The 20,313-nt window shown below is 39.2% G+C and overlaps 1 protein-coding gene across 1 annotated transcript in view; it reads right to left on the bottom strand.

Annotated features, from left to right (window-relative positions):
- plx (PTB_TBC1D1_like and TBC domain-containing protein plx) overlaps positions 1-20,313 on the bottom strand; it is a 108,791-nt gene that overhangs the window by 43,448 nt on the left and 45,030 nt on the right. Inside the window, exons 15-20 of the mRNA XM_071694664.1 lie at positions 19,730-19,986; positions 15,717-15,856; positions 5,268-5,426; positions 2,412-2,561; positions 1,896-2,057; positions 850-1,001 (exon numbers count right to left, since the gene is read on the bottom strand). Of these exons, the coding sequence (XP_071550765.1) occupies positions 850-1,001; positions 1,896-2,057; positions 2,412-2,561; positions 5,268-5,426; positions 15,717-15,856; positions 19,730-19,986 (1,020 nt within the window). The remainder of the gene's footprint in view (positions 1-849; positions 1,002-1,895; positions 2,058-2,411; positions 2,562-5,267; positions 5,427-15,716; positions 15,857-19,729; positions 19,987-20,313) is intronic.

Below are 20,313 nucleotides of genomic sequence, written 5' to 3' on the forward strand. Positions count from 1 at the left end.
GTTAAGTGTTATGTGTGACAGAGAGGTTATTTATCTGTGGACAGGATGCTAATGAGCAGTCCATAAGTCAGGTGAGACAAAAACAAAAGACAGCTACCTGGGTCAAAAAAGTGCAACTTGACAACTACTGAAGTGATGACTCACTATGTAGCCGTCACTAACCCTACCAATCCCCAGGCAGGTAGAACCAGTAATATACCTCCCTGGTTGGTGGCTGCCTACCAACTACTACCTATGGGGCTTGGTTGTGGATAAGGAACCATGGTTTCAATGCAGCACATGTAATAGCTAAACAATGGATATGAGCAAATGAGGCCTTTTCTTCATCTATTCCTGGTGCTGCCCTGCCAATGAATGAAGTGGCAAACAAGAATGAAATCATGTAAAATGTTAGTGGTTCATGTCTTTGGAAGTCAACTTAATATAATTTTTTTTTAAACATTACATATGCAATAAGATGAAAAATGAGAATATTTTATACAACACTAGCTCTAAATTTTCTATCTCCAAAAGATTTAGAGATTATATACAAATGCAAAAAAGGATTATCACCAAGAAGACTCAGGGCAAATACTGCTTTATAAACAAAGAAAGGTTACAAAACAAAATATGAACCCTTGACGTGGGCTACACAAATGGATAAAGTATCTAAAGATATCTGATATGGATTGACAAAGAAAAAAAGTAAAAAAAATTTGAAAAATGAAAAATAAGAATACCTTATTTCCTACTTACACTGCTATCCCATCCTCCACTGTAAGGTTATGCTGGGTTAAATCTAAATCATATGATAAAATTGCTTTTCATCATGAGTTTCTAGCAAATATATAACAACTAACAGCAACTTACATGAAGAAGGAGTACACCACCAACAAAGCTGAGACCCTGGCAGTAGCCAACATCCTTGTCTAAGAGTGAGTAAGCTTTCAATACATTGAAAAGTGCAAGCTGCCCTGGTCCAAGTGTCTGCATGTAGTAGGGATGCGTTGGGAATGTACGACCTTGGGAGAAAAAATAGAGCTTTCTTCATGGATTGCTTGGACCATATTTTCTGAAAAAGTTCCATCTAGTCTATGCATTAAATCGGTAATCTTCAGTTTTAACCCTTTCACTGCAGCTGGCAAACAAAGGGTTTCTATTTACTTTCTGTTCACTAATCAGGTACACATATGGAGCCTGTTTCAACATTCCTGCATAAGATGTTTCATCAAAAGCAAATGTTGGCCTTTGGCATTCTAATACAGTGCTTGTTGCCCTGCACCCATCAGTTACATTCCTTTACTAATAGGCAGTACCCTCAGAAAAAAAAATGAAGATTATGGCAAACATCTCTCTTACACTCATGTTGCAACGCTTATCTTGAATTTCAAACGTTCATCCAAAATATATAATCATATAAGTTCATATGAGCTACCTCAAACAGTCATATATACTACTAAACTGGTGTAATGAAAGTAAGTAAACCTCATATGTTGATGAAAAACACATTAGTATACTCGTGCATTTGACAGTGCTACCCTGCTGCCAACACCCATGCTCTTTAATTATAGAGCACTGGTTTAGACAACTGCTCTCAAACATGTTGTAAAGTTTGAGTAATTATGGGAAGTACTCTGCTGACTGTCAAGTACATGCAAGATATTTCTTTCTAAATTTTTGAAACTCCCCACAAAGGGAAGGGGTGCTAGGTCTTAGGCCTATAGTTGTGAATGGGTTAAAATATGTACTCAAGATCCTTAATCATGGTGATATGAATTAACTCTACTATCTGAGGCTGCAATATTACCTCCTACAGAGATAATCAATACAAAAGAGTTAAAACAAACAAAAAGTGCTTCCTTTATGAGAAATCCATCAGGATTTTGCAATCATCTCATACTTCTGAGAAAACTAACCAAGATCGATGAGTATTGCATGGTGTTGTGAGGTTAACTCCTTGATCATACTCTCATATGGTTTGTTGTAACCATGGATTTGAGGCTGAAGCTTCTGATTTTGAGCAAGATACTGATGCATCAGCAATTGCCAAACCTCTCCCCGTACAGATTTTGGGACACCTAAAGTTCAATAGGAAAATATTAAAAATTATATAGCTAACAAAGTAACATAGCACAAAAATAAGGGGCCACTCAGTCAACAAGTTACATGGAAAGAACAATTTCGGCATCACGATCTCTTGATTATTATTTTTGTTAAATATTTACTTCACTGATTTTTTGTACATCAATCATATGTTTTATATCTACTTTACAGTTTGATATTTTCAGTTATGATATCATACTGTCTGACAATTACTGAATCCATTTAAGGTCAACCAAAGAAAATACAGGGAAAAACTTTAAAATTAAATATATGTGAGGGTCCCAAACTTGTTATGATATGTGCATTTACAGCAGTTGCACAATATCCACCTTGTTTAATACCACTGTGGAGGATGTTAGAGTCTATTCTGGCCAAAGGTCTAGAAAGCATTAGCTGCCATGCTTGTATAGCTTCAACAGGTATATCTTCTTCCTCATAATTCAAACGCACACGCTGAAGCGCTACTTCCTGTTGGTGAGCTGTAAAAGAAGTTAGCATTAATGGAAAAGATGTCAAAAGATGCTTTCATAAATAAGCTATGGATAGTTAAGTAGAGGTTTGTTGCAAATATCAACAGGTTAAAACCATCACTTTATGAAAACATATTACCATAAAAAAATTCTGACTTCTCCACAAATTGACTGGTTAGTGAGGATCTTTAATGGATGTATGAATCATGGTGAGAAGCCCAAGGATTATTGGAATGCAAGTACAGTGCCATTGTATAAAGGCTAGGGGGACAAAGGTGAATGTACAAAATACAGAGGTATATGTTTACTGAGTCTAACCAGTAAATTATATGGACAAATCATGACTGAGAGGTTAGTAGCATACACAGAACATCAGAATGGAGAGGAACAATGTGATTTCCGGAGAGGTAGAGAATATATGGATCACGTTTGCTCTTGACAATGTGCATGAGAAATACTTAAGACATACAGAAGGATTTGTGTGTGGCACTTATTAATTTGGAGAAAGAACATGATAGAGATGCTTTGTGGAAAGTGTTACAAATATGTGGCATGGGAGGAAAGCTATTAGAAGCAATGAAGTTATTATCTAGAGAGTAAGGAATGTGTGAGAGTGGGGAGACAGAAGAGTGAGAGATTCTAGGTGAAGGGGAGTCTACAGCAGGGAATGTGAAGTCACCATGGATAAGAGGGAGATAAATGCAAGGGTCTTGGAGAGAAGGGCAGGTATGTAATCTATAGGGGGTGAGGGGGGCCTGGAAAGGGAATCCATTGCTTTTTGTTGTTGACAATGCACTGGTGGCAGATTCAAGTCAGAAACTTCATAAGTTGGTATCTGAGTTTGAGAGAGTGTGTGAAAGGAGAACCCTTTTAATGTTCACCATTCCTGCTCCCTCTATATCACTGATGTGGAAGTCACTCTCTTTGGTCTCACCATATTTCATATCCTTCATTTCAAGGCTTCCCTTAGCATGCAACTGCCTTGTCTGTTGTAATTGTCTATCATCCATCACCAGAAGTCATACTTTAACCTCTAAATCAACCTTGGTCACAACTTGTAGTTTCATATACTCTTAAAACAGTTGTCTCCCTACTTCTAAAGAAGCATACAACCTGTAACAATTGTGTGGATTTTGCTTGTGCTATGCTATTCATAAAAAGGTTTAACCTGAAACCTACCCTAACTCATATTCTAAAGAAAATTCCATTTTGGACGATGATGCTTTATATAAGTTATTTCCCAACATCTAAAGAACTGAATGACATAAGACTTATTGTTCTTATCTGATTTTAATGTCATAAAATCTTAAGGTTTAACTTGATACATAACTTGGCTCTTAACTTGAAGATAATTCCATCTTTGGTCATGACATTTACCAAAGAAGTTTCTGACATCTTCCACTCAATCTTATTTCACTTCCAACACCAATGCTTCAATGTTACCATGCAGGCAACACAAGCATTCTAAGGAAAACCCTTCATCTTGTTTCATCTCTGATCTTTCTTTTGTTAAAAATACTCAGTCATATATTCTAGTGACAGGCAAATTCTTTTGTAACATATGAAATTAGTTGAGTGACGTAACTGTAAATGTAAGCAATATCAAGAAATAAAAAAACTACAATAACAAGGAAAGTATGATAGATGGAGCCCAACAAGTAGAAATCTTTTCCAATATTTCATAATTACAAACTGGTAGTCACATTAACAAAAGTTCATGTTTAAAGACAATACTTACTAATATATCTTAAGATATTATACAATATAATTTAACATCCATATATTTACTTCATGGGTATGTTTGAAGGAATAGTGGTTCCAACAATGTTGTATGGTTGCGAGGCGTGGGCTATGGATAGAGTTGTGCGCAGGAGGGTGGATGTGCTGGAAATGAGATGGTTGAGGACAATGTGTGATGTGAGGTGGTTTGATCGAGTAAGTAATGTAAGGGTAAGAGAGATGTGTGGAAATAAAAAGAGCGTGGTCGAGAGAGCAGAAGAGGGTGTTTTGAAATGGTTTGGGCACATGGAGAGAATGAGTGAGGAAAGATTGACCAAGAGGATATATGTGTCGGAGGTGGAGGGAACGAGGAGAAGTGGGAGACCAAATTGGAGGTGGAAAGATGGAGTGAAAAAGATTTTGTGTGATCGGGGCCTGAACATGCAGGAGGGTGAAAGGCAGGCAAGGAATAGAGTGAATTGGATCGATGTGGTATACCGGGGTTGACGTGCTGTCAGTGGATTGAATCAGGGCATGTGAAGCGTCTGGGGTAAACAATGGAAAGTTGTGTGGGGCCTGGATGTGAAAAGGGAGCTGTGGTTTCGGGCATTATTGCATGACAGCTGGAGACTGAGTGTGAACGAATGGGGCCTTTGTTGTCTTTTCCTAGTGCTACCTCGCACACATGAGGGGGGAGGGGGATGGTATTCCATGTGTCACGAAGTGGCGATGGGAATGAATAGGGGCAGACAGTGTGAACTGTGTGCATGGGTATATATGTATGTGTCTGTGTGTGTATATATACGTGTACATTGAGATGTATAGGTATGTATATTTGCGTGTGTGGGCGTGTGTGTGTGTACATTGTGTATGGGGGTGGGTTGTGCCATTTCTTTCGTCTGTTTCCTTGCGCTACCTCACATACACGGGAGACAGCGACAAAGCAAAATAAAATAAAAAATATATTTACTTCATGGAATCAGTTTGCTAGCTTACCTCTAAGACGCTGATTTTCTCTTTCAAAACGATTGAGAAGAATCTGCTGAAAAACAGCCTTCTTCCAAATCATCTTTAACTGCACCTTAGACCTCTTCTCAGAAACAATTTTCTCTGCATTACCCTTGGAGCCCCGACTTCCTAAATGACCCAAGGAATCTAAAACATGAGGAAGGAAATAAGAACCTCTTCATATTGATTATATATCACTGTCATAAATCACCAATCTCTAATCTTTAAAGCTTTATTCATATTATCTATGGACTTTTCAGAAATACGAAAGCTCTTGCATAATGACAGCAAAGTATTCAATTTATTGAACACTATATAAATCAACAAAAAATAAGTCATTTTAAAAAGTAGAGTACTCTTCTACAAGCAGAAGAGTAGCAAAATACTATGAATGAAGATTTGGGAAAATAAAGGTAAAGATCCAAAGGAAGTAGCAAAGATTGTATGACAAAATTAAGCCTTGTAGTCCTTTACTGGGCCTCTCACACATTTAGATTATTAATTTCCATTGATGCATGTATGACCATACACTCTAATTTCTATTTTACCCTAACATTTGTAACCATTACATTCATCATCAATCATACCAGAGGCATGGTACTCATTCCTTCATAATGCATCACAGCCTTTCAATAATGCTATAACAAACTAAAAAAACGAGATAATGTTCTTGCCTACAACACATTCTTCAATGCTCCCAGAACCTTTGCCCCCTCCCCCACCCTGTGACTCACTTACACTTCCATCGTTCCATCCGCTGCCAGATCCACTCCCCGATATCTAAAACACTTCACTTCCTCCAGTTTTTCTCCATTCAAACTTACCTCTCTATTGACTTGTCCCTCAATCCTACTGAGCCTAATAACCTTGCTCTTATTCACATTTACTCTTAACTTTCTTCTTTCACACACTTTACCAAACTAAGCCACCAGCTTCTTCAGTTTCTCACACCAATCAGCCACCAGCGCTGTATCATCAGCAAACAACAAATGACTCACTTCCCAAGCCCTCTCATCCACAACAGAATAAATTCTTCACAACAGAATAAATTCTTGCCCCTCTGTCTGAAACTCTTGCATTCACCTCCCTAACAACCCCATCCATAAACAAATTGAACAACCATGGAGACATCACACACCCCTGCCGCAACCAACATTCACTGAGAACCAGTCACTTTCCTCTCTTCCTACACGTACACATACCTTACATCCTCGATAAAAACTTTTCACTGCTTCTAACAACTTGCCTCCCACACCATATATTCTTAATACCTTCTACAGAGCATCTCTATCAACTTTGTTATATGCCTTCTCCAGATCCATAAATGCTACATACAAATCCATTTGCTTTTCTAAGTATTTCTCACATACATTCTTCAAAGCAAACACCTGATCCATATATCCTCTACCACTTCTGAAACCACACTGCTCTTCCCTAATCTGATGCTCTGTACATGCCTTCACCCTTTCAATCAATACCCTCGCATAAAATTTCCCAGGAATACTCAACAAACTTATACCTCTGTAATTTGAGCACTCACTTTTATCCCCTTTGCCTTTGTGCAATGGCACTATGCAAGCATTCCGTCAATCCTCAGGCACCTCACCATGAATCATACATACATTAAATAACCTTATCAACCAGTCAACAATACAGTCACCCCCCTTTTTAATAAATTCCACTGCAATACTATCCAAACCCGCTACCTTGCCAGCTTTCATCTTCCGCAAAGCTTTTACTACCTCTTCTCTGTTTACCAAATTATTCTCCCTAACCCTCTCACTTTGCACACCACTTCAACCAAAACACCCTATATCTGCCACTCAATCATCAAACACATTCAACAAACCTTCAAAATACTCACTCCATCTCCTTCTCACATCACCACTACTTGTTATCACCTCCCCATTAGCCCCCTTCACTGATGTTCCCATTTGTTCCCTTGTTTTACACACTTTATTTACCTCCTTCCAAAACATCATTTTATTCTCCCTAAAATTTAATGATACTCTCTCACCCCAACTCTCATTTGTCCACTTTTTCACCTCTTGCACCTTTCTCTGACCTCCTGCCTCTCTTCTTTTATACATCTCCCACTCATTTGCATTATTTCCCTGCAAAAATAGTACAAACACCTCTCTCTTCTCTTTCACTAATAATCTTACTTCTTCATCCCACCACTCACTACCCTTTCTAATCTGCCCACCTCCCACGCTTCTCATGCCACAAGCATTTTTTGCACAAGCCATCACTGCTTCCCTAAATACATCCCATTCCTCCCCCACTCCCCTTACGTCCTTTGTTCTCATCTTTTTCCATTGTGTACTCAGTCTCTCCTGGTACTTTTTCACACAAGTCTCCTTCCCAAGCTCACTTACTCTCACCACTCTCTTCACCCCAACATTTTCTCTTCTTTTCTAAAAACCTCTACAAATCTTCACCTTTATCTCCACAAGATAATGATCAAACATCCCTCCAGCTGCCCCTCTCAGCACATTAACATCCCAAAGTCTCTCTTTCGCGTGCCTATCAATTAACACGTAATCCAATAACGCTCTCTGGCCATCTCTCCTACTTACATATGTATACTTATGTATATCTCTCTTTTCAAACCAGGTATTCCCAATCACCAGTCCTTTTTCAGCACATAAATCTACAAGCTCTTCACCATTTCCATTTACAACACTGAACACCCCATGTACACCAATTATTCCCTCAACTGCCACATTACTCACCTTTGCATTCAAATCACCCTTCACTATAACCCGGTCTCGTGCATCAAAACTACTAACACACTCACTCAGCTGCTCCCAAAACACTTGCCTCTTATGATCTTTCTTCTCATGCCCATATGCACCAATAATCACCCATCTCTCTCCATCTACTTTCAGTTTTACCCATATCAATCTAGAGTTTACTTTCTTACACTCTATCACATACTCCCACCACTCCTGTTTCAGGAGTAGTGCTACTCCTTCCCTTGCTCTCGTCCTCTCACTAACCCCTGACTTTACTCCCAAGACATTACCAAACCACTCTTCTCCTTTACCCTTGAGCTTTGTTTCACTAAGAGCCAAAACATACATACATACATACATACAATATATATATATATATATATATATATATATATATATATATATATATATATATATATATATATTATATCATTATTATTATACTTTGTCGCTGTCTCCCGCGTTTGCGAGGTAGCGCAAGGAAACAGACGAAAGAAATGGCCCAACCCACTCCCATACACATGTATATACATACGTCAACACACGCAAATATACATACCTACACAGCTTTCCATGGATTACCCCAGACGCTTCACATGCCTTGATTCAATCCACTGACAGCACGTCAACCCCGGTATACCACATCGCTCCAATTCACTCTATTCCTTGCCCTCCTTTCACCCTCCTGCATGTTCAGGCCCCGATCACACAAAATCTTTTTCACTCCATCTTTCCACCTCCAATTTGGTCTCCCTCTTCTCCTCGTTCCCTCCACCTCCGACACGTATATCCTCTTGGTCAATCTTTCCTCACTCATTCTCTCCATGTGACCAAACCATTTCAAAACACCCTCTTCTGCTCTCTCAACCACGCTCTTTTTATTTCCACACATCTCTCTTACCCTTACGTTACTTACTCGATCAAACCACCTCACACCACACATTGTCCTCAAACATCTCATTTCCAGCACATCCATCCTCCTGCGCACAACTCTATCCATAGCCCACGCCTCGCAACCATACAACATTGTTGGAACCACTATTCCTTTAAACATACCCATTTTTGCTTTCCGAGATAATGTTCTCGACTTCCACACATTCTTCAAGGCTCCCAGGATTTTCGCCCCCTCCGCCATCCTATGATCCACTTCCGCTTCCATGGTTCCATCCGCTGCCAAATCCACTCCCAGATATCAAAAACACTTTACTTCCTCCAGTTTTTCTCCATTCAAACTTACCTCCCAATTGACTTGACCCTCAACCCTACTGTACCTAATAACCTTGCTCTTATTCACATTTACTCTTAACTTTCTTCTTTCACACACTTTACCAAACTCAGTCACCAGCTTCTGCAGTTTCTCACATGAATCAGCCACCAGCGCTGTATCATCAGCGAACAACAACTGACTCAATTCCCAAGCTCTCTCATCCACAACAGACTTCATACTTGCCCCTCTTTCCAAAACTCTTGCATTCACCTCCCTAACAACCCCATCCATAAACAAATTAAACAACCATGGAGACATAACACACCCCTGCCGCAAACCTACATTCACTGAGAACCAATCACTTTCCTCTCTTCCTACACGTACACATGCCTTACATCCTCGATAAAAACTTTTCACTGCTTCTAACAACTTGCCACCCACACCATATATTCTTAATGCCTTCCACAGAGCATCTCTATCAACTCTATCATATGCCATCTCCAGATCCATAAATGCTACATACAAATCCATTTTCTTTTCTAAGTATTTCTCACATACATTCTTCAAAGCAAAAACCTGATCCACACATCCTCTACCACTTCTGAAACCACACTGCTCTTCCCCAATCTGATGCTCTGTACATGCCTTCACCCTTTCAATCAATACCCTCCCATATAATTTACCAGGAATACTCAACAAACTTATACCCCTGTAATTTGAGCACTCACTCTTATCCCCTTTGCCTTTGTGCAATGGCACTATGCACGCATTCCGCCAATCCTCAGGCACCTCACCATGAATCATACATACATTAAATAACCTTACCAACCAGTCAACAATACAGTCACCCCCCTTTTTAATAAATTCCACTGCAATACCATCCAAACCCGTAGCCTTGCCAGCTTTCATCTTCCGCAAAGCTTTACTACCTCTTCTCTGTTTACCAAATTATTCTCCCTAACCCTCTCACTTTGCACACCACTTCAACCAAAACACCCTATATCTGCCACTCAATCATCAAACACATTCAACAAACCTTCAAAATACTCACTCCATCTCCTTCTCACATCACCACTACTTGTTATCACCTCCCCATTAGCCCCCTTCACTGATGTTCCCATTTGTTCCCTTGTTTTACACACTTTATTTACCTCCTTCCAAAACATCATTTTATTCTCCCTAAAATTTAATGATACTCTCTCACCCCAACTCTCATTTGTCCACTTTTTCACCTCTTGCACCTTTCTCTGACCTCCTGCCTCTCTTCTTTTATACATCTCCCACTCATTTGCATTATTTCCCTGCAAAAATAGTACAAACACCTCTCTCTTCTCTTTCACTAATAATCTTACTTCTTCATCCCACCACTCACTACCCTTTCTAATCTGCCCACCTCCCACGCTTCTCATGCCACAAGCATTTTTTGCACAAGCCATCACTGCTTCCCTAAATACATCCCATTCCTCCCCCACTCCCCTTACGTCCTTTGTTCTCATCTTTTTCCATTGTGTACTCAGTCTCTCCTGGTACTTTTTCACACAAGTCTCCTTCCCAAGCTCACTTACTCTCACCACTCTCTTCACCCCAACATTTTCTCTTCTTTTCTAAAAACCTCTACAAATCTTCACCTTTATCTCCACAAGATAATGATCAAACATCCCTCCAGCTGCCCCTCTCAGCACATTAACATCCCAAAGTCTCTCTTTCGCGTGCCTATCAATTAACACGTAATCCAATAACGCTCTCTGGCCATCTCTCCTACTTACATATGTATACTTATGTATATCTCTCTTTTCAAACCAGGTATTCCCAATCACCAGTCCTTTTTCAGCACATAAATCTACAAGCTCTTCACCATTTCCATTTACAACACTGAACACCCCATGTACACCAATTATTCCCTCAACTGCCACATTACTCACCTTTGCATTCAAATCACCCTTCACTATAACCCGGTCTCGTGCATCAAAACTACTAACACACTCACTCAGCTGCTCCCAAAACACTTGCCTCTTATGATCTTTCTTCTCATGCCCATATGCACCAATAATCACCCATCTCTCTCCATCTACTTTCAGTTTTACCCATATCAATCTAGAGTTTACTTTCTTACACTCTATCACATACTCCCACCACTCCTGTTTCAGGAGTAGTGCTACTCCTTCCCTTGCTCTCGTCCTCTCACTAACCCCTGACTTTACTCCCAAGACATTACCAAACCACTCTTCTCCTTTACCCTTGACCTTTGTTTCACTCAGAGCCAAAACATACATACATACATACATAATATATATATATATATATATATATATATATATATATATATATATATATAATATATTATATTATATTATTATTATTATACTTTGTCGCTGTCTCCGCGTTTGCGAGGTAGCGCAAGGAAACAGACGAAAGAAATGGCCCAACCCACTCCCATACACATGTATATACATACGTCAACACACGCAAATATACATACCTACACAGCTTTCCATGGATTACCCCAGACGCTTCACATGCCTTGATTCAATCCACTGACAGCACGTCAACCCCGGTATACCACATCGCTCCAATTCACTCTATTCCTTGCCCTCCTTTCACCCTCCTGCATGTTCAGGCCCCGATCACACAAAATCTTTTTCACTCCATCTTTCCACCTCCAATTTGGTCTCCCTCTTCTCCTCGTTCCCTCCACCTCCGACACGTATATCCTCTTGGTCAATCTTTCCTCACTCATTCTCTCCATGTGACCAAACCATTTCAAAACACCCTCTTCTGCTCTCTCAACCACGCTCTTTTTATTTCCACACATCTCTCTTACCCTTACGTTACTTACTCGATCAAACCACCTCACACCACACATTGTCCTCAAACATCTCATTTCCAGCACATCCATCCTCCTGCGCACAACTCTATCCATAGCCCACGCCTCGCAACCATACAACATTGTTGGAACCACTATTCCTTTAAACATACCCATTTTTGCTTTCCGAGATAATGTTCTCGACTTCCACACATTCTTCAAGGCTCCCAGGATTTTCGCCCCCTCCCCCATCCTATGATCCACTTCCGCTTCCATGGTTCCATCCGCTGCCAAATCCACTCCCAGATATCAAAAACACTTTACTTCCTCCAGTTTTTCTCCATTCAAACTTACCTCCCAATTGACTTGACCCTCAACCCTACTGTACCTAATAACCTTGCTCTTATTCACATTTACTCTTAACTTTCTTCTTTCACACACTTTACCAAACTCAGTCACCAGCTTCTGCAGTTTCTCACATGAATCAGCCACCAGCGCTGTATCATCAGCGAACAACAACTGACTCAATTCCCAAGCTCTCTCATCCACAACAGACTTCATACTTGCCCCTCTTTCCAAAACTCTTGCATTCACCTCCCTAACAACCCCATCCATAAACAAATTAAACAACCATGGAGACATAACACACCCCTGCCGCAAACCTACATTCACTGAGAACCAATCACTTTCCTCTCTTCCTACACGTACACATGCCTTACATCCTCGATAAAAACTTTTCACTGCTTCTAACAACTTGCCACCCACACCATATATTCTTAATGCCTTCCACAGAGCATCTCTATCAACTCTATCATATGCCATCTCCAGATCCATAAATGCTACATACAAATCCATTTTCTTTTCTAAGTATTTCTCACATACATTCTTCAAAGCAAACACCTGATCCACACATCCTCTACCACTTCTGAAACCACACTGCTCTTCCCCAATCTGATGCTCTGTACATGCCTTCACCCTTTCAATCAATACCCTCCCATATAATTTACCAGGAATACTCAACAAACTTATACCCCTGTAATTTGAGCACTCACTCTTATCCCCTTTGCCTTTGTGCAATGGCACTATGCACGCATTCCGCCAATCCTCAGGCACCTCACCATGAATCATACATACATTAAATAACCTTACCAACCAGTCAACAATACAGTCACCCCCTTTTTAAATAAATTGCACTGCAATACCATCCAAACCTGCTGCCTTGCCGGCTTTCATCTTCCGCAAAGCTTTTACTACCTCTTCTCTGTTTACCAAATCATTTTCCCTAACCCTCTCACATATATATATATATATATATATATATATATATATATATATATATATATATATATATATGTATATGTTGAAGTGTATAGGTATGTATATGTGCGTGTGTGGGTGTTTATGTATATACATGTGTATGTGGGTGGGTTGGGCAATTCTTTAATCTGTTTCATTGTGCTACCTTGCTAACACAGGAGACAGTGATTAAGTATGATAAAAAAAAAAAGTAAAAAAAAATATATATGTGTGTGTATGAGTGGATGGGCCGTCCTTCGTCTATTTCCTGATGCTACCTCACTGACGCGGGAAACGGCGATCAAGTATAATAAATATATAAAACTCTTTTCCAAGCTCACTTACTTTCACCACTCTCTTCTCACCAATATCATTTCCTCTTCTCCTGAAAGTTCTACACACCTCCCATGCCTCTAAAAGACAGTCATCAAACATCCCATCAGCTACCTCTCTCAGCATTTAAATCCAAAAGTCTCTCTCTTGCATGCCTATCAATCATTATGTTATCAATAATGTTACATATATTTGTCTATGTCCCTCTTTTTAAACCAGGTATTCCTAGTCACCAGTCCTTTTTTCAGCACATGACTCCACAAGCTGTTCACCAATTCAATTCATAAAACTGAATACCCCATGCCCCCAAATTATTTCCTCAACTGCTACATCACTCACCTTCACATTCATATCACCTTCCACTAATACTTGGTTTCTTGCATCAAAACTGTTGACACACTCACTCAACCACTACCAAAACACTTACCACTCATGTTCTTTTTTCTCATGGCCTAGGACATAAGCACTAGCAATCACCTTTCTCTTATCATCCACTTTCATTTTTTACCTCCATCAGTCTAAAATTCACTTCCTTACACTTTCACTCACTCCCACCTCAGTAAAGCTACTCCTTCCTTAGCTCATGTCCTCTCCCCAGCCCCTACTTTACTCCTAAGACATTTCTGAACCATTCCTAACCTATAGCTTTAAGCAAGCACATCCAGGTATCTTTCCTCAAACATACTACCTATTTCTCTCTTCTCATCTTGGTTACATCCACACACATTTGGACACCCCAACCTAAGCCTAACAGAAGGATGACCACTCCCTGCTCGGCTCCTTCTTCAGTTCCTGTTTTAGAAACTGAAATACAAGGAGGGGAAGGTTATCAATCCCCTACTCCTGGCCCGTTTAGCTGAGACTTATACTAGTGTACTATGTATATCCCACTTTTTAAACCAAGTATTCCCAATCACCAGACCTTATTCAGCACACACCTCCACAAGATGTTCACTATTCCTATTCACCTTAATGAATACCCCATGTCCCCCAGTTTCACCCTGTACTGCCACATTATTTCTTAAATTCAAATAACCCATCACTATAACCCAATCTCCAGCAACAAGACTGCTGTCATTCTCATGTAGCTGCTCCCTAAACACTTGCCTCTCATCACCCTCCTTCTCATGGCTAACTGCATAAGTACTAATAATCAATGAATTCTTGCAACCCACTTTTATCTTTACCCACATAAGTCTGAAACTCACTTCCCTGCACTCCTTCACATCGCACAAATCCCATTTGATCAGTTTACCTACCCTTTCCTTCACTCCTGCACTCAAACCAATCCCTCACTTTACTCCTAGGACATTCCTAAACTATTCTTCACTTTACCCAAGAGCTTCATTTCACTCAGAGTCAGAACATCCAGGTTTCTTTCCTCAAACATACTACCTATCTCATCTTTTTTCTAATCTTGGGTACATCCAAACACACTGAGACACCTAGCCTGATCCTTTAAGGAGGATGCGTACTCCTCACTTGGTTCCTTTTTCTGTTACATCTTTTAGAAAGTGAAATAAAAGAAGGTGAGAGATTTGCAGTCCCACCTCTTTCTTCCATGACATCCAGGGAATACAAAGGTAAAATCCCTTTTCCCCTACCCAAGGGATATCAATAATATCATCACCATTACAATCATTATCAATTCTTTTAACAGGAAAACAAAATGTTTTCCATCCTTTCAAGATACAATTATATTCAGACAGTAGTAAAAGTGGGTAACACGATTCTGTGTAGATGACATGATGAGAAAGTAATGCCAAATGGACAGATAATATATGCAAAGAATAACAAAAAGGAAAGTACATGAGTGAAATATGGAGTGTGGAAAAACCTGAAATTTACACTGAAGAACAACACTAAGGAATAATTAAACAAGAGAGAAGCTACTACACAAGGACATAAGGGAAATGTATCATAACCAAAATACCAGGACAAGAATCTGCATGAGAGCTCTCCTTCAAATCGGTAGGTAGTACATAGGGAATCCTCTGATTAGCTGATCTATTCTTACAAAACAAGAATTACAGTGAAAACATAAATAACAGAATTATTACCTGATTTCTTTGGTGGAGAGACCACTCTCTGAAGAATGGCATGTCTGAAGGAAGTTGCTGACTTGTTTTGAAGTTTTCCGTCACCAGAACTGTCCTCTTCACTGGACCCTCGTGGGGCAGGTGAACCCACCTTAAGAAAACTAAGGAAAATTGAGTGCAGAACATAAGACAAATTTGACATTATTGTTCGTTCACAGCATTTTCACATATTATTATCATCATTATTATTATACTTAATCGATAATTATTATCATTATACTTAATCGCCTTCTCCCACACAAGCAAGGTAGCACAAGGTAACAGACAAAAGAGTGGCCCAACCCACCCACATACACACGTATATATATAAATGCCCACATACGCACATACACATACCTATACATTTCAATGTATACATACATATACATACACAGACATATACATATATACACATGCACATATTCATACTTGCTGCCTTCATCCATTCCCGCTGCCACCCCACCATACATGAAATAGCATCTCCCCATACGAGGTAGATCTAGGAAAAGACAAAAAAAGGCCATATTTGTTCACACTCAGTCTCTAGCTGTCATGTGTAATGCACAGAAACCACAGCTCCCTTTCCACATCCAGGCCCCACAAAACTTTCCAAGGTTTACCCTACATGCTTCACATGCCCTGGTGCAATCCACTGATAGCACGTCGACCCCAGTATACCACATCGTTCCATTTCACTCTATTCCATGCACGCCTTTCACCCTTCTGTACGTTCAGGCCCCGATCGCTCAAAATTGTTTTCAATCCATCCTTCCACCTCCAATTTGGTCTCCTGCTTCTCTTTGTTCCCTCTACCTCTGACACATATATTCTCTTTGTCAATCTTTTCTCACTCATTCTCTCCATGTGACCATAACATTTCAACACACCCTCTTCTGCTCTCTCTCTTCCACACTTTTTATTACCAAGCATCTCTCTTACCCTTTCATACTTACTCGATCAAACCACATCACACCACATAATGTCCTCAAACATTTCAGTTCCAACACATCTACCCTCCTCCACACAATCCTATCTATAGCCCATGCCTTGCAACCATATAACATTGTTGGAACCACTATTCCTTCAAACATACCCATTTTTGATTTCTGAGATAATGTTCTCGCCTTCCACACATTCTTCAACACTCCCAGAACCTTTGCCCCTCCCCCACCCTGTGACTCACTTATGCTTCCATGGTTCTATCCACTACTAAATCCACTCTCAGATATCTAAAACTCCACTTCCTCCAGTTTTTCTCCATTCAAACTTACCTCCCAGTTAACCTGTCCCTCTACCGTACTAAACCTAATAACCTTGCTCTTACTCACATTTACTCCCAGCTTTCTTCTTTCACACACTTTATTAAACTCAGTCACCAACTTCTTCAGTTTCTCACCCAAATCAGCCACCAGCGCTGTATCATCAGCAAACAACAACTGACTCACTTCCCAGGCCCTCTCATCCACAACTTGCCCCTCTCTCCAAAACTCTTGCATTCGCCTCCCTAACCACCCCATCCATAAACAAATTAAACAACCAAGGAGACATTACGCATCCCTGCCACAAACTGACATTCACTGGGAACCAATCACTTTCCTCTCTTCACATATATTCAAAAATATTTCAGAGTTCACTCTCCACCAAAATCTACTTGCACACAACTACTCATTCAGTTATGCTTCACATACCCAGTGCCTTACTCACAATAATCTAAATGTGAATTTCCCATCCTGTCAAAACATCCCTCAACCCTTGGTTGCTGCTACATACATAATAAATTAATATCTTATTCAATGCAACTCTTCTCTAACCATATGTCTTAATAATAAGACTTAAAGTTAGACGAACTGTAGCAAATGCTGCATCTAGGTGGTCAAAGAATAATTGATAAGTATAATCCATCATAGCAAAATATGACTGTCTGATAATTACTGACATACCTGTAATAAATGCCATATAAAAATATCAAAATAGGCTAACAACTCATTTAAGTCCCTTGCAGCTAAAATCACTTATCTATATCAGTGAATTTCATAAGCTTAAACATATATTCAAGGCCACATGAAATCTTTAACCTAGCCTGAATAGAATCCCTAAAGGAATCTCTTATTAGTGATACTATGACAGCAACACTGCATGGACATCCCCACAACAGATAACAGAAGTGACTTCCCTTAACGTTAACTCTTGGAAAAAAATAAATTATGTAATATGCTCAGTGCAATTCTGTGTAGCTAATCTGTAACAAATACATATATTCTCCATTCTCTCATAATAAAATCATACATCCATCAATGGCAGAATTGGAATAGGAAGCTCTTGTTGGGAAAAGTAAGATAAAAAATTACAATAATACAAATTATTTGTTTTGCTACATAAGAACTTGTCTCTTTGAAAGCATGGCATGTATTAAATATCATTAACCAGAATATCTCTGATTCTTTCTACTTAAATCCTGTTTTCCATTAATCAGGTACTTTCCATAAATCTAAACATTAAACATGTTCATATGCAATCCAATTCATGCATGACAGGATGCATCATCATAAAAAAATAAAGAATGAACTCAAACATCAAACAAACAAGATTAGTCATATTCTGATGGACTTAATCTTAACAAATTAAGATAATTCATCTGCCTAAAATGAGTGCAATATGTCCAATACTCATATTTCATCTACACTGTCGCATGCTGCTTCTTAAATGTTTGCCATGCTCACACTAAGTAATCCATACCCACTGAATCATATTACCTGTATATACCTCATGTCTGATATAAATGAACAATGTTCACTATAGGTGTGTCATACTTAATGAAAGCACACCATGTAATCTAATTTCTGCTATTCCATTCAGATCACTTATTGAAATGGTCTCTTAGGATCTATTCCTTCAATTACCCATTTAAGCTATGCCCAAAATGAATCATTAACTTCTACCTCTACAACACTACAATATGCAATCATGACACTGCATCTATCCAGTCTTAAACTGACTATATCTAATTCATAAACCTGCAGTTAATAATCTTCTTACACTAATCTTTCACTGAATCTCCCAAGTCTTCTCTTGCACAACCCTCCTAAAAATCCCTTATACCCAGTATCATATTCATTAAACTCTGGGCGAACAAATCAATACACTTCATCTCTTATCTTAAATGCTCCTTGGTCCTTCAACAAGCATTTCATAATAGAAAATCCTTGAAGAAACCATATACAAATACAAATATCATAGGACTGTTTTATTTTGGTTTCCAAAAGGATGAAAAAATTTGCTAGTGTGTTAAAAAGCAAAGTAGACAGATCTGAAGGAATGTCTCTGATCATATGATTTAGCTTTAAGAGCTGAAAAAAACCTGCTTTGAAGTTTGTATTCCTATCTTGCAAAAACTGAAACATTCAATGCCACAGAAACCTGTGGAGCTCGTAATGCAAAGGAATGATTTAAATCCCTTTTATATGAAGCAGATCTTCTAAAACACTGAAAATGACATTGGGAATGACAACTCTGCTTCTATCATTCTGTGTAGTGTACATTCTCTTGAGAGAAGACTGTTAATAAGATAATCTGAGAAGCATCATCCATGAAAGCAATTCACACCAACAAAATGAGGTGCAAACTTCTTGATTGCTCAAATGTCACACTGGTCTCAAAGACTAAATAGGCTTGTCATCATTAATGGCACATGCTCCATGGTTAGATCAGATACTGATTTCTGCATGAAAATTTTGGTTCAGTTGCTCAATTAAGAGTATGGATTACACACACAAACACACACAAAAAAAATCCAAAATCAGTGTCAATAACTCTAGGGATACTAGGGCAAGACATTTCACAGCAATGTTCATAATAGTGTGTAAAGTTTGAAGAGAAAACAATTACCAATGGCAAAGAGCATAATTCCTTTGATGAACAATGATACATGGATGAAATGTAAGAACATAAGCTTATGCTAAACAAATAAGAATAGTATAAAATATAACAATACTTACATATTCCTCTTAGGAGACACCTGAGAATCATGTTCAACTTCTACCTTTGGACATGTCAACTTTGGCTTTGCAGCTGCACGTTTAGCTAAAAATTCACGCCTCATAGAGTCACCGCCTGATGAACTAACAGTTGAAGATCGTGGCCGATGCCCTAAAGGGGAGTCACTTAACCCCTCCATACGCACTTTAGATGGAGTTTGCACTGGAAATGGATGAGGCTTCTCGATCACATTTGCAGGGATACTTGAAGGTGGGTCCTGGAAATCAACAATAAATGTGAATATTTCAGGATGTAAATCATACAAGTAGAATGATAAAAACAAAATAACAGCAAGGAATTCATATCACTGCTATTCTTGAAATACCCATATGTGGATTGCTGGCATTCTGTCTGCAAAAATACAATCTCTCCTTGTCACACATAAGGCTTGAAAACACTGAACTCACACAACTCATTCAATGAAACTCTAGATTTTCCTGTGGTGGGCACTATGCACTAGCCCAGCCCTTTGGCAAAATGGAAGGAGCAGTAGACAGACGTTGTAGGTAAGAACATACGACAGGAGCAATTCCAGCAATTACAC

The sequence above is a fragment of the Panulirus ornatus genome, chromosome 57, assembly GCF_036320965.1.
Source record: "Panulirus ornatus isolate Po-2019 chromosome 57, ASM3632096v1, whole genome shotgun sequence".
NCBI lineage: Eukaryota > Metazoa > Arthropoda > Malacostraca > Decapoda > Palinuridae > Panulirus > Panulirus ornatus.